Source organism: Pelecanus crispus, chromosome 1, assembly GCF_030463565.1.
Source record: "Pelecanus crispus isolate bPelCri1 chromosome 1, bPelCri1.pri, whole genome shotgun sequence".
Classification (NCBI taxonomy): domain Eukaryota; kingdom Metazoa; phylum Chordata; class Aves; order Pelecaniformes; family Pelecanidae; genus Pelecanus; species Pelecanus crispus.
The window spans coordinates 80706457-80721747 of NC_134643.1; the positions used below are offsets into that span (position 1 = coordinate 80706457).

General features: G+C 42.7%; 1 protein-coding gene across 1 annotated transcript in view; it reads left to right on the forward strand.

Moving 5' to 3' along the window:
• FBLN1 (fibulin 1) overlaps positions 1–14881 on the forward strand; it is an 82368-nt gene extending 67487 nt beyond the window's left edge. The window contains 1 exon segment of the mRNA XM_075707576.1: positions 14742–14881. Within this exon segment, the coding sequence (XP_075563691.1) occupies positions 14742–14881 (140 nt within the window).
• The last annotated feature ends 410 nt before the right edge of the window (positions 14882–15291 follow it).

A 15291-nucleotide genomic window follows, 5' to 3' on the forward strand; every position in this document is an offset into this window, starting at 1 on the left:
ATAAAGCATGTCATGTTCTCAAAGGTGGAACAGGAAGGATTAAAAAATATATGGTGGAAACTTTTTAATGAGGCTACTTCAAGTACAGTTATTGCATTTTAGGCATGAGTGATTTCGCAGCATTGTCAACATTAAAACCCATTGTGAGGTTTGGCTGGAAGGCAAACCAGAGATCTAAAAGCACTTCAAGTTTGCCAAACCAGGATAAGAGCACATCTCTCTGAAGTTATTTGGTATCCTTAATAAAGATCATAGTATTTGTAAACTAGCCAAACCTCAGTAAAATCAAAGGTTGTTTTTAATTCTTTCATAATACCAAGGCTCCATATGATCCAACATGACAGATAATAGCTTTGAAAATATTTACCATTTGTTTCTGGCCAAAAAATGTATTAATACCATGAGGCCTCTTTATTGCCTCTTTATTTGATGCATTTCAGCAATCAAAGCTTTCTCGAGAAGCCCAAGTGTTAATGAAATTAAACTTCGTTGAGTTGTTGAAGGATAGCATTTATAATAAATTGAATTCCAAATTTCTGATCTGTTGAATGAGGCTAATCAGAAAGATCCTTTTTCATGCTGAAATGTAACTCCTGTACTGTAGTTTCCTTTTTCTTTTTTCTTCAGAGGTGAAATGAAAGGCAAAAAGAGAAGCAGATTCAGTTTTAGCTAAACTTAAACTGAGACTTGTACCCTAGGTGAAGACTGCAAAGGCTGGAGAGGTTTAGATGCAATTGTTTGGACAGTCTTTAAATGAGCCCTTTGTCTTTACGTGATTTATAAATGATTACTGTAGTCAACAGATATAGTGAGCATGGAAGAGATTTGAGCTGCTGTTGCTTATGTTCGCAGATGCACACCCTCTTTTTTCCCGAGGGGTGTCTTGCCCTACCTCTGATCCTCTTCTACACCTCTCAGAGGAGGATACAGTACAGCTCTGAGCTGCACTGTTGAGTAGCGCTTATTGAATTGCTCGGGGGACATAGGCATTTTTGCCTGTTCCTGAGATAACATGCCACTGGGGTCAGCACGGCACCAACTGGCCCAAGTCATCAGGAGTCCTGTTTATGCCACTGGTGCAATACTCACTGTTACAGTAACTAAATCACCATTGCCTTTCTGTTCCCTAATAGGGAGCGTTGGGATTGTATTAAGTGATCTGGAGCTTTGTTGGTGCTCAAAAGGGAAATCCCCCTCTCCTGTCTACCTCTGAACAAACACTCCAGCCCTTTCCCTGTTGCCAGCATTAGTGCTTGTGCAGCAAGCTACATTTTTGGGGTTTTTGCTTTCAGGTGTTAATCCAAGGGAAGGGGTGGAGGATATAGCAGGACTACTATTTTTGATCAGCTTAAACCAACAGTGAAATCGCCCTGGGTGTCATGTAGCTAATGAAAGTGTGATTTTATGTGTCCAAACTGACTTCTAAAGCATTTTATAAGCACTTGGTTGCTTAACAGTTGAAAATTAGGCCATTTTCTTAGGAATTTGAATAAAGATCTGGGAGGTCCATGTTTGAAAAGTACATGTTTTTGAAAATTTTGTCCCCAGATACTTCAGCAAAGATATGTATAGCCAGCCACATTCCTGTGAAGCAGTTCTCCATCAGCATGGAAACCTTGTTAACATCCAACTCTAACTTGATTCTCCAAATCTATTATTTTGTGAAGTGCTCACCACCGAACTTGAATGAAGGTCTAATTCACAATGTTATGAGGGCAATACACTTCAAAGCAAGAGGAAATCTATTTCAGTAGTTGTATTTTGATTAATGAGTTTTCTGAATCCTTTAACTGTATTTATGTTTGTCAGGTGTGGCAGCTCAAGGATTAATGATATCTTCAGAGCTATTTTTCTATATATGACTTGCTGCCTGCAGTGATGATTACCGAGAAATATTTCATTTTCCAAAGAGCAGCCACTTATTAATAGAACAGATTATATCAGAAACTATAGAGCATCACATAGCAGGAGCCTACATTGTTATTGTCACAAATAATTGAGAGAAATATAGATAGCTTTCACAAAAAAAAAAAAAAGAAGAGAGAAAATGAAAAGGACTATTTAGCTTTTGAGAGATGGAGGGATCTAAGGTGTACATTAACTTTCTGAAGTCAGCAGACATCTGGTGGTCTGGGAAGTGCCTGCAGTTTGACAGCTAGATTGTGCCTTTAGGCACAGTCGTGAACTAAAGAGGACTGGAGGAACACAATGCCTGTGAGGCTGCCTATGGAGGCACAGTGCCCTGCTGTGAAGGACAAAAAGAAGGGCTTCTACAAGTACATCAGCAGCAAAAGGAAGACAAGCAAAAATGTGGGCCTGTTTCTAAATGGGGCAGGAGACCTGGTGACAAAAGATGTGGAGAAAGCTGAAGTATTCAATGCCTTCTTTGCCTCATTCTTTACTGATAAGACTGGCCTTCAGGAGTCCCAGGGCCCTCAGAGCAATAGGAACGTCTGGAACAAGAAATACTCACCCTCACTAGAGGAGGATCAGGTTAGGGAATGTTTAAACAAACTGGACATACCCAAGTCCATGGGAGCTGATGGGGTACGCCCACAACTGCTGCGGGAACTGGCCGATGTCACTGTGAGGCCAGTCTCTATTAAAGACTGCGGTGATCAGAATGTCCCATGCACTGGAAGAAGGCAAATGTCACTCCAACCTTCAAGACAGCCAAGAAGGAGGATCTAGGGAACTACAGGCTGACCGGCCGCACCTCAGTCCCTGGGAAGGTGATGGAGCAGATCCACCTGGAAAACATTCCCAAATATATTAAAGACAAGAAGGTGACTGGGAGTAGTCAGCAAGGATTTATGAAGGGGAAATCATGCCTGAACCAACCCAACAGCCTTCTACAAAGATGACTGGATTAGTGGATGAGAGAAGAAGAGTGGATGTTGCTTATCTTAACTTTAGTAAGGCTTTCAACACCATCTCCCTTAATATCCTCATAGGCAACCTGAGGAAATGTAGACTAGATAAGCAGGTAGTGAGGTGGATTGAAAAACAGCTGAACTGTCAGGCTCAAAGGGTTGTGATCAGCAGTACAGCTAGCAGTCAGTCACCGGTGGTGTATCTGAAGGATCAATACTGGGGACAATTTCTTCTTTAATGACCTGGATGATGGGCCAGAGCGCACCTTAACAGGTTTGAAGAGGAAACAAACCATTTGTCCCTCTTCCACTGGGTTTAAAGTGATTGCATCCAGTGGAACTAAGGTTGCCTCTGTTAAGGGAGGATGGTTGCACCTGCACTGAATTCCCACAGTTATGTCAGTTAGAAAACACAGAAGCTTTCTGTATTAGCTTCTTATGTGAAAGGCATAATTAGGTGATTCCTCTGGTGTTATCGTAACGAATAAATTAAATCTGTGGAAGTGATGCTTCAGTCCTTCTTGGAATTGCACATGAGTTTGAGCGAGGTTTGGATGCAGCTTCTGGGGAACTGAACTAACCACGTGCTATGAGAGGCTGAAGTACAGCAAAGTAGCTGATGACTGTTGGATGAAAGTGAGTTTATTATTTCTGTTCAGTAGCAGATAATTGTATCCTGTTAATTGTGTTGACCCTTGCTATGATTAGGTATTTAAAGTAAACTGGCAGATGCCTGTAAGATGCTGTCTCGATTTGGTATTTGATACTGTGGTGGATTGACCTTGCCTGGATGCCATGTGCCCTCCCAAGCCGCTATGTCATTCCCTCTCTCAGCTGGACAGGAGAGAGAAAATATAACAAAAGGCTTGTGGGTCAAGATAAGGACAGGGAGAGATTGCTCACCAATTACCGACATGGGAAAAACACACTTGACTTGGGGAAAATCAGTTTAATTTATTACCAGTTAAATTAGAGTAGGGTAATGAAAAATAAAACCAAATCTTAAAACACCTTCCCTCCCACCCCTCCCTTCTTCCCAGGCTCAACTTCACTCCTGATTTTCTTTACCTCCTCCCCCCGAGCGGTGCAGGGGGACAGGGAATGGGGGTTGCAGTCAGTTCATCACACGTCGTTTCTGCTGCTCCTTGCTCCTCTAGGAGAGGACTCCTCATACTCTTCCCCTGCTCCAGTGTGGGGTCCTTCCCATGGGAGACAGTCCTCCACGAACTTCTCCAGCATGGATCCTTCCCACAGGGTGCAGTCCTTCAGGAGCAGACTGCTCCAGCATGGGTCCCCACAGGTCCCCAGGTCCTGCCAGGAGCCTGCTCCAGTGCAGGCTTCCCACGGGGTCACAGCTCCCTTTGGGCATCCACCTACTCCGGCGTGGGGTCTTCCCCGGGCTGCAGGTGGATATCTGCTCTACCGTGGGCCTCCACGGGCTGCAGGGGGACAGCCTGCCTCACCATGGGCTTCACCCTGGGCTGCAGGGGAATCTCTGCTCTGCTGCCTGGAGCACCTCCTGCCCCTCCTTCTTCACTGGCCTTGGTGTCTGCAGAGCCGTTCCTCTCACACATTTTCACTCCTGTCTCTCTGCTGCTGTTGTTGCGCAGCAGCTTTTTTCCCCTTCTTAAACATGTTATCCCAGAGGCGCTACTGTCCTGTCGCTGATGGGCTCAGCCTTGGCCAGCGGCAGGTCCATCTTGGACCCAGCTGGCATTGGCTCTGTCAGACATGGGGAAGCTTCTAGCAGCTTCTCACAGAAGCCACCCCTATAGTCCCCCTGCTACCAAAACCTCGTCATGCAAACCAGACTGAACACAGGCCAGAGCAACATGCTCTAGGTGACTCTGCTTTTGAGCAAGGACTTGTACAGATGGTCTTCAGAGGTGCTTCCTGCCTCAACTATTCTGTGATTCTGATTCAGGATTGTGGCAATGTGGAAAACGTGACAGGACTGGATTGCTACAAAAGGAAAAACTTTGCAGCTTTCACTCTACCAAATGCAGTAAGACATTCCCTAATCTGCAATGTTTGAAGCATTATATTTTCAAAGCTAGGATACATTAAGCAATTACCCAACAGTTGATTCACTTCCCTTCTCCCCTGGCATGGTATAGGTTAGTAAGTACTCTAGTAACTATGTTGGCAGAGCAATTTAGCACTGAAAACCATTACTTTGGCATAATCTTTTGGAATAAAGAGCAGCCTTTAGGAAAGGAATTTAATTAAACTTTAACGTATGCAGAGCCCCAAAGCTTTTTACAGAAAAAAAATGTATAAAATAGCCTAAAATGTATGCTTTCTGTTTGTGACCAGAATGTGAATTATTTTTCAGCCTTATTGATGAACTTTCTATATTTGTAATGAATACTGAATAAGAAATAACTTTTTTTCTTACAAATCTCAACATGACTTCTTTGAGTTAAGGTCTACAGAGCCAAAAAAACAATTTGGCTCTATAGTTTTGGCTTCAGACTGTAGATATGTATTTACATGTTGTAGACTGAGATAGTCTGGTATTCAAGCCTAACCTGCAACTCGTTGTCTATGGTTTGATCCAAGGAAGCATTTATTCATGGCTGGATTTTTTTTCTCTTGCTCATTTCTGGAATGATCCTATCAATTTTGCCTTTTAAAATAGCCACTGCAACCATCATTTCCCTAGTCCTAAACTTCCTAATTGCCTGAATATTTCTTTTGAAACCAGGACTAGGCTCTTAAGTAACACTGGTGCATTTAGATCTTTACTCTTAATTTTGAAAATCTTGGCCAGCAGTATAAAGCAAGAGGCCTTGAGGAGAAAAGCAAATTTGAAATTATAGTCCAGGATCTTGCATTAACATGAGGAGATCAGTCTTCTTGTATTGCTTAAGGGAAATGCATAAACATGCTTTTCCCCTACAAAGAGTTGTTCACCACACGTTACTGCTATCATGCTGGTGTTTTGGGCTACTTTCCTTTAATAGCCATGCAATGGCTTTAGGTTCCAGGAGGCTGAGATAACCTCTTGTCTTTGTTGATGCAATGCCCACATGGGATTAAAGAAGTTTGCTAACATTAGAGGAGAGCCTGTGTCCATCCTTTGTATGTTGTCATATGTACCCGTGGCCTGACACAGACTAGCGACAATTTAAAGGCTACTTTTGTGATTCCCACAGATCCACTGCTTAAAAAAGGGTAGTTACTGTTGCGTTGTGGCAGCTAGGACTGTTCATCTCTGACAAGGCTGTAAAAAGGACCAGAGTGTTTTTTGTGGGGAAACAGAGATCGAGGAACAGCCAAATGTAGGACTTCAGAACACAGGCTGAGATTATTTGGAAGTTAATATAAAGCCCAATAAATTACCTGAGTTTCAGTAGAGTTTAGGCTCTGGCTCCACAGCTCTCACCACATTCTCTGGTACTTGAATTTTTCCAAATTAATCATTTCATGTTCCAAGTATCCATGTAAAGCACAAGGAAAACAGCTAGAGGAAAAATTATAAGGTGTTTTTTGTCTCATTGAAATCTCTTTCTTGTAGGTGTCACTAGCGGCTCATTCCCAAAGTTCCATCTGAAAACAGACAGCGCTAACTCTCACCATGTAATAGCATGCTCTCTTGACAAGCCTTCCTGTGCTTTTTTTCCAAAGGGGGCACATTTTGTGATGGACTTCAGCTTTCGCTTACAATCAGACCTGTAGACTCATAGCCTGAAGATTAGGAAATTTAGAGGAAAAACTGATTTGCTTGGGCTCTTATGCATCTCACATGGGATTTTATTTATCTCCTGAGGAATAGAAATGAGTGTATTGCTACCAAAATGTCATACATTCTGCATGAACAAGTTACGCATTTTTCAGCCCTAGTATGTATTCCTGCCTCTCACCTGTTAAGCCTCATACCCTGCTCTGCTTTTCAACCCATCTGTCCTGCCTGCCTCGCTGGTGTGTACTTGATTAGAAATTGCCTGGGTATCTCAGAGCTAGGCAGCCAGTGAAACAGGCTGTGTATCGGGGGCATCACATGTTAAGAATTACCAAGAAGGTCCTAGGATTCTTTAGCTTTCCTCAGCCCGTAGACGCTTTGCTGTCTATGACTGTACTTTACAATGGAGCTGATATTAACATTCTTATGGAGCTGTATTCCACTGAGTAATTCGTATCATATTTCATACACCAAGTTGCTGTTAATTCTAACTAATGATCAGTAGTTACACTTGCAGTAGAGTGAATGAAGACTAATTCTCAGTTGTCCTATTAGTTTTTGATTTGTGAAAGTTAAACACAAAAAGTTCAATAGCAGTGTGCGCTTACTTCGAAGGAAAAGCAAACAATGAGCTATGCTCAGACTTGTCTGTCAGCCTTTGGTATTTGAAATATATATCCCATTCTTATTATTTTAGATACTTTTTACAGAGTGTTTAATTTAAAATAGATCTCAGAATGAATAAAAAGATGTGTTTTGTTCTATTTAGGACCGGATTAATATGTTACCTATAGATTAATGATTCAAAAAAGTGGATTGTTCTTCTTTGCACCAGTTCATGCTCTCTCAGTAACTCCTCACCATCCATCCCAAGATTAGTCAGTCTGTGGTCTGTTTTTAGCTGACCACAGATCATACAATTAAACAACATTAAAAAAAAAGGCAAATTTTCCTAAATAAATTGTCTGTTCCCAGAAAAAATGGCTAAATTAGTATCTGCCTATAATGTCAAGTATGAAGTCTTGCAGTAACAAAGAAGGGGAAATACTGTTGGATTCAGCTGATAGTAAAAAGCCACATGTCTCTTTGTTAACTTGCCACCTGAGAAGAATCACAGAAGGGAGACTGTGTGCTGCTTGTGAGCACAAAGGGGGGGGGAAAAAAGGTAGTTTTGTTACTATCCTTTGGCATGTGATGACTGGAACAAAACAATATAGCTGTAACCCCATGTATGGGGGAAGAGATGGGAAGGTGGTAAAAGGAGAAAGAGCTCTTGTGCTTGTTACTTAACTCAGAGCTTGAAATGTGGTTGATGGGATTGATCACATTTTTGATAACTGTGTTTATTGTATTTTCCTGAGCATAGCCCATGGGTTATTTGGAAGAACAATTTTTGATTTGGCAGTAGGTTGGATTGTTTACATATACACAAATACATATGCCTGCATATGCATATGCAGGTAAGGCAAGAGGAGGTTTTCTTCAGCACATCCCCTCTTCTTCCAGCAGTCATCAGATACAGCTCCCCAGTAATCAGCAGTCCCTCTTGCCTCTCCCTTCAGCTTCTGATCCCTTGCCTGCTCCACTAATACTTCTCAGCTTGATTTTGTGGGGGTCCTTAAAAGTTTAGGTTATCTGAGGCGCTCTTTTTGAGGAACGGGTGCAACTTATGTCTGTACTGTGTTCTCATGATGATACAGATTTAAATATTTGACTAGACTCAAGAATCAATCCCTGTGGAAACTCTTGCAAGCTTCACCTCTGGAACAGAAAACATAACATAATGTAGCCTCCCTACCAACCCCAAACAGCCTTTTCTAGTGGCAGTGTGAAAATAAGCTTCTTTGGTTCTGCTTTGCTTTCCAGCAAACTGTGGAGATCCCTGTTAGAGGAACTTTCTCTAGAGAAAATGCAAATGCAGTGTTCAGCAAGAGGTGTAAGGAACACAATGACCCAGATTCACTGCAAGTGTAATTGCTGCAGATTTTGTGGTTAGCAGTGGAAAAAAAGAAAAGTTTTTTTAAAAAAAGTATTTTAAAGAGTTTTGCAAGTGCTCCTTCAGCGTACTGGGCAGTGAGCTTACCACAGAAGTCAGAATCTGGAGTCTGTATTTCTGGAGACAAAATGTTAATGCATTATAATGCGGGAACTTGTCATCCAGAAGGGGTTAATGTGGTAACAAAACAGCAGTGTTTCTCCTAAGTTCAAAATGGACCTTCTTAGCGAATCAGCTGCATAATGCAAAAATACAAGCAGAAACCAGACACAGAGGTAAATTGCCTGAGGGTCTCACATATTTCAAAGCAGAGAAATATAATGATGTCTTAAAGAGGTATAGACAAGCCAAGGAATACCTGTGGCATCTGATTACAATAATAGAAATTCTGCTGAAAGGCTTAGGAAGATTTGCAATATTAACCTTGCTGTCTTATTTATCCCATCTTCTTTGATAAGCAAAGCCTCAGTAATCCAGTGACAGTGTCTCTAAGATGGTTGGTTGTTGTCATTATTCTCACTTGAAAATAATACATTATTTAGGTTAATGTCTTCACTACACATGGTGACATACTTTTACCTTAGACAAAATCGAAATATGAAACATGAAGGAAGAAGAAACAGGGCAAGAGAGCAGCTCAGTGTGTTAATTACAGAGCTTTAAAAGTTCTGGGCCATGGCCAGACTATCACTGCAGAAATAACTGTGACATCCAAAAACTTACTACCTCTCCAGCCAAGGCTGGTTGCTTACATGGATCAGCAGATGGAAGGGATTGGCATAGATCCTGTTTACAATAAGGGCGAAGTGTGCAAGCAAAAGAAGTCTTATCATTGTTTTCTAAAAGGATGTCAACAAACCATGAAGATACCCAAGCAGATTTTGGACGTGTAGTAACATCTCTGCTCAGTTAACAAAAAAGCAAAACCAAACAAAGGTGAGCTGATGGAAAGTAGTCTGTCTGGCCTGTGACACGCAGGGTTTTCTGTAGTCTGAGTCTGTGTTTGGGTCACAGACTGTGAGCCAAAGAATATAAACAGCAACAGCAGCACATCAGACTGGGGGGTAACAGCGCTTACTTGCATAGATATGCCTGTAGGCAGGACAACACGGATGCTTGAGATTGCCAGGCACATGGGATTCAGCAGCAGTGCAAATCTCCTTGTTCATTTATTATCAGTGATTCACCCTGTTTTAATATAGACAAATATTCTCCTGGCTTTTTTTTTTGTGCTAAATGCTAACCTAGCTGAAATCTAATTTTGTTGGAAAAAGATTTGGGTGAAATTGCTTAGATAAACTCACCCCGTTTACCAACTGTAGGATCTGCAGCTTTGGTCCCAGAGAGGACCAGCTGATGGTGGTATTTGAGAGCACTCTGTTTCCAGGTCATTTAATGAGCAACACCATTGTTCTGGCATCCTATAGAGAGTGACTCACGGGACAGAGTGTACTGCTACAGCGATCCAGGACCAAATCCCAATCTGCAGTTATCCCCATGTCAAATCTGAGTGGCTCCATCCAGCTACTTTGGATTTAGACTGGTAAAAAAGACATCAAAAAGCAGCTGCTTAATTTCTACATTTCCTGACTTTTCAGTACATTTAAAAATTGTAACCTTCCTATTACTATAAAGTTGTGTTTTTATACTTAATATTCAGCTATAAATGCTGAAGGATGCCAGACCACAAATCTGGACCCAGCATTAGTCTGCCAAAAGGCATAGTGGAACAACATGGTTATGCAAATGTTGCAGTAACTGATAAATCCACGTCGCTTAAAAACATCCAGAATTATTACACATGGCATCTTCAAATGTGTCCTGTGCTAAATGCTCTCGAGATACTGACTGATTCATTGAGCCATGTATGTGAATTACATGTACCGGGCCTGAGTCTCAAGCTTTTTTCTTTAGACATCTGTTTGTGAGAATAGGTACAAGGCACTGCTGGCCTTGTTTGGGTCTAAATAGCTGCGCCTCCCTCGTACCTGACGTGAAAGGCACAAGACATTAGAGAATCAGACACAGGTAGTGTCAAAAGGAAGTGACACGTTATAGCAGGTAGCCTTTAACAGCGCTCCTGAGACAAGTCCTAGGACCGCTGCAACAGGATCACTGGGAATTGGATAAATGGGTAGCCAGGTTTCAGGCTCTGAGCAGCTTTGCTATTGCATAGTTTCCACCCGCATTTGTCCTTGAGTTTGGTGGAGAAAAATGCTCAGGTTTTCCATTTTAGCACTGTTCACCAAAAAAATGGAAAGCTCTCCATGAGCGAATCTGCCAAGAGCTGAAAATCTGTCATATGCTTTTGTCTAGTAGAACATTTGAAGGGTTTTTTTTTCTTACTCTTTTTTGTTTTCTTCAGCCCATTTAGAATGACTGCATCCCTATACATAGGCTGTAGCACAAACCCGTCTGACTGCATCATCCTATTTATTTAATAGGAGAGGAAGGGAGATAGTTCTTTTGCACTGGTTGTCATTTCAGGACTATCTAGGACATTGGCACAACAAACTGGGTAAATAAATATTGTGAGAGTATTGTGTTTCTTTGTACATTCCTTCAATTTCTTGCTTCAATATAGCTGTCTTAACATGTGCAGCATTCACTTCTCAGACCATTATTATGCTTGATTTTATAACTGCAGCAACAGAACTGTGTGGAAAAGTGCTGCCACATGGATCATAGTGTTTGCCCGTTCCACCTTGAAAATAAATGTTCCATTTTTTCTGCCTATTAGCAGAATGCATCCAAACAAGAATGAGAAATCATAGAATCATAGAATTGTTTAGGTTGGAAAAGACCTTAAGATCATCCAGTCCAACCATTAACCTAACAACTACCAAGTCCACCACTAAACCAATTAAGGGTATAGTAGAAATTTCATGTTTCCTGGCTCACTGGCTGGATTATTTTTAATGAAAGTAAAAAACTAGGAATCATTAAGGTTGGAAAGGATCTCTAAGATCATCAGTCCAACCATCAACCCAACACCACCATGCCCACTAAACCATGTCCCAGAGTGCCACGTCTACCCATTTTTTGAACACTTCCAGGGATGGTGACTCCACCACCTCTCTGGGCAGCCTGTTCCAATGCTTGACGACCCTTTCCGTGAATAAATTTTTCCTAATATGCAATCTAAACCTCCCCTGGTGCAGCTTCAGGCCATTTCCTCTCATCCTATCGCTAACTTCTTGGGAGAAGAGACCAACACCCACCTCACTACAACCTCCTTTCAGGTAGTTGTAGAGAGCCACAAGGTCTCCCCTCAGCCTCCTCTTCTCCAGGCTAAACAACCCCAGTCCCCTCAGCTGCTCCTCATAAGGCCTGTGCTGCAGACCTTCACCAGCTTCATTGCTCTTCTCTGAACATGCTCCAGCACCTCAATGTCCTTCTTGTACTGAGGGGCCCAAAACTGGACACAGTATTTGAGGTGCTGCCTCACCAGTGCTGAGTACAGGGGGACGATTGCCTCCCTGCTCCTGCTGGCCACACTACTCCTGCTACAAGCCAGGATGCTGTTGGCCTTCTTGGCCACCTGGGCACACTGCTGGCTCATGTTCAGCCAGCTGTCAGCCAGCACCCCCAGGTCCTTTTTGGCCAGGCAGCTTTCCAGCCACTCTTCCCCAAGCCTGTAGCGTTGCATGGGGTTGTTGTGACCCAAGTGCAGGACCTGGCACTTGCCCTTGTTAAACCTCATACATTTGGCCTCGGCCCATCGATCCAGCCTGTCCAGGTCCCTCTGCAGGGCCATCCTACCCTCCAGCAGATCAACACTCCCACCCAGTCTGGTGTCATCTGCAAACTTACTGAGGGCACACTCAATCCCCTCATCAGTTACTAATTGCTTTGAATGCTACATCAATAATGTACAGATAGATGCCATACTGTAGCATAAACCATCTTGAGTGTAATTGCATCACGTCAGAAAAAAACACAATTTGCAATCCCACTTCTAGACTAGAGCAGACTCTACTAGAGCAGAGCAAGAAAGTGTAGAATGCTATAAAAAGATTGCTAAATGGAAACAGCAACCTTTGCCATCTGAGGCTTGGTGATGACTGCATGAGCCGCTAACAGGGTGGGTTAAACAGCTTGCCAGTACTGAGTGATTCCAATGCTGCGTGTTTCCGTGGTTGTCAGTTAAAGCACTGCCTGCAATAATGTGATATGTTGTTAACAAAATGCTTTAAATGCTACCCTAAAGGGAAGGCAATTTTAGCAAGGCTTTTCTTTTTCAATATATCATCTGCCAAGCCCAGTCATTTTTATAAGGTGCAGGAGAGTAGCCAAGAAAACTTTAAAAAAAAAAGTGTATATATGTATGTATGTACATATAAATTGCAGGGGGAAGGATGCTTAAAAAGTGTATTCATCAAATATGGCAAGCAAAGTGAATGTGGTGAAAAGTTTGCAATTTTACTGCATGCTGAAGATATTAGTTGGTATTTAAACAGGACAAAACTGTAATGTCATCACTGCCTTAGAAGAAGGTGCTGACAGCCTGCATAAGCAAACGTTTATCTCTCCCATCAGATCTCAAGCCAATGTGTTCGTAGGGGACTGCTGTAGGAGTTCGGCTGGGACTCCGGGAACGTGCTGGTGTGCTGCCTGCTTGTGAAACATAACCCCAGCATGCAGAAGGAATACGCCTTAACTAATCCTTTCTTGAACTGCGTATTTCCTTCGGAAGCAAATGCCCTGTCAGATAAGTCAGTTCTCAGAAGGAGGGGTCTGAGGAGGGGGGTCTCCGCCAGACTCTGCCTGCTGGCTGACCTTGGGTTTACGTGATTTTGACCTTTTGGATCCATCCTTTCAGTTGTGAGCTGTTTGGTAGCTCCTTTAATAACACCGGACCTAGAAAATAACTGTGAAGTGAGAACATGTTTACAGTCTGATCCTGAGCCTTTGGAGTCAATGGCAAAGCTCCCATTGACTTTCTTTTGTGTAGGTCTGAAGCTGTAGCTATTCTGTTTAGCCACATGCGTCAAGACCTCCCCGGGGTCCTGCCGCACACCCTGCCAGGAGCCCCATTTCAGCTTCAGTCCCTGCCTGAGCTGTGCTGGGAGAGGGATGGTCTCCAGCTCCATCACAGCTGTGGGTCCTCTTGCTCTGGACCTGACCCATATGTTGCCTTCCTATCTGGACCTGACCCATATGTTGCCTTCCTAGTTTGTCTTTGGCCCTGCCTCGTCACCATGAACTTGCCCAGTGACTGGGGCCCCTGGTTGAACCCGGCTGCCCCTTGGCCTGCCCTGCTGCCTGGCTGGGGTGGTGGGACAAGCCCTGGCTGGAGAAGCCCTGCCCCGCCACCCCCCTGCGGACCTCACCACTCAGCCCCCAGCAGTCCCCATCCTGCTGCGCCCTGGCACCGAGGCTCCTCTGTGTAAAACAAACCCAAAGACTGGCGCCCTAAAAGACACAGTTCACTTCCCCTTTACCACTTCCTTCCTCATTATCAGCCCCTGGTGCTGGTGAGGGAACGGCCACCATCCATGTGAGGAATGACACAGGGACAGACGCTGTGGTGGTCCCCCTTTCCTCATTAAACTCGCTTGCTTTTATTCCGATTCCAATACAGCTTCCAGTGTCGTTATCCATCCACAATGCAACACACTGTCAATTTACAAATTAGTGTTACCAGCTATTTATAGGGAAAGTGTTGATTTTTTATTGCTGCATCATAATTGCCATTATAAATAATTTCTACTATTCCAAACGAAATGTGGTTTTCAACACGGTACCAGGAATTGTATGGCATTCCCAGGTGTGCGTGTTTATGTACTCCTCAGGCCAGTGCGTGTGCTGGCTTACCTAGGCAAAGTGTCCTTATGTCCTACTTAAAAAGCAGTGTGGCAGACTTCTTAAAAGAGTTTATTGTTCTGAATAAAAGGTAAAAAAAAAAAATCTGTTTTCAGAATATATAGTTTTTCTGCCATTAGGAACATTTTAGTGCTCTTTTCTAGATCTTCTGCAAGATGTTTTGATTCAAAAGTTGTATTTTATTCTTATTTTGCAAACTTTCTTTCAAGCCATTTACGGATCCAACAGGTAAAATAACTTTCCATCAGTGATACTGAAAATGAAAGGGAGTTTTTCTCTTGCTGAAATGGAGCAGGGTGTAGCTCATCCAAACTCTTCTGACTTACCTATTAATCTCAGCACCCTATTTCTATCCCAACAGGTGTAGTTCGCCAGGTGAGGCCCATTGTTGGACCTTTCCATGCCATCCTGAAACTGGAGATGAACTACGTCATGGGTGGAGTGGTATCTCATCGTAACATTGTCAATGTTCACATCTTTGTCTCTGAGTACTGGTTCTGAGAGAGCGTTTAAAATCCCAGGCACGCAAGCCATTCCAGCCTAAATCATTAGCACAAACTATTATGTCATATACTTGTTTGTAAAACCCAATAGTGGTTTTTTGTTTTATTTTTAAATATTTGGTTTATAGTTTAAGACAAGTAACAAGCTATTATGTTGATTAGACATAGGGTGGAGCAAATTAAGTGAACTTGATGTAGTAGTTGTCTGTATAAGTAGTGTGTAAAAGTGCTCAGCTGCCTAGTGAAATTTAAAACTTTTCTAAATGTTTAGGCAGATCTTAACTATTGCTCCTTGGCCAGATAACCAGAGTGACTGAGGATCTGGAACAAAATAGATGTCAGAGTTCATTGGGATGAATATATGGTATCTTTGGATGGAAGAAGTTTGGTAAGGATTAGTAATTTCAC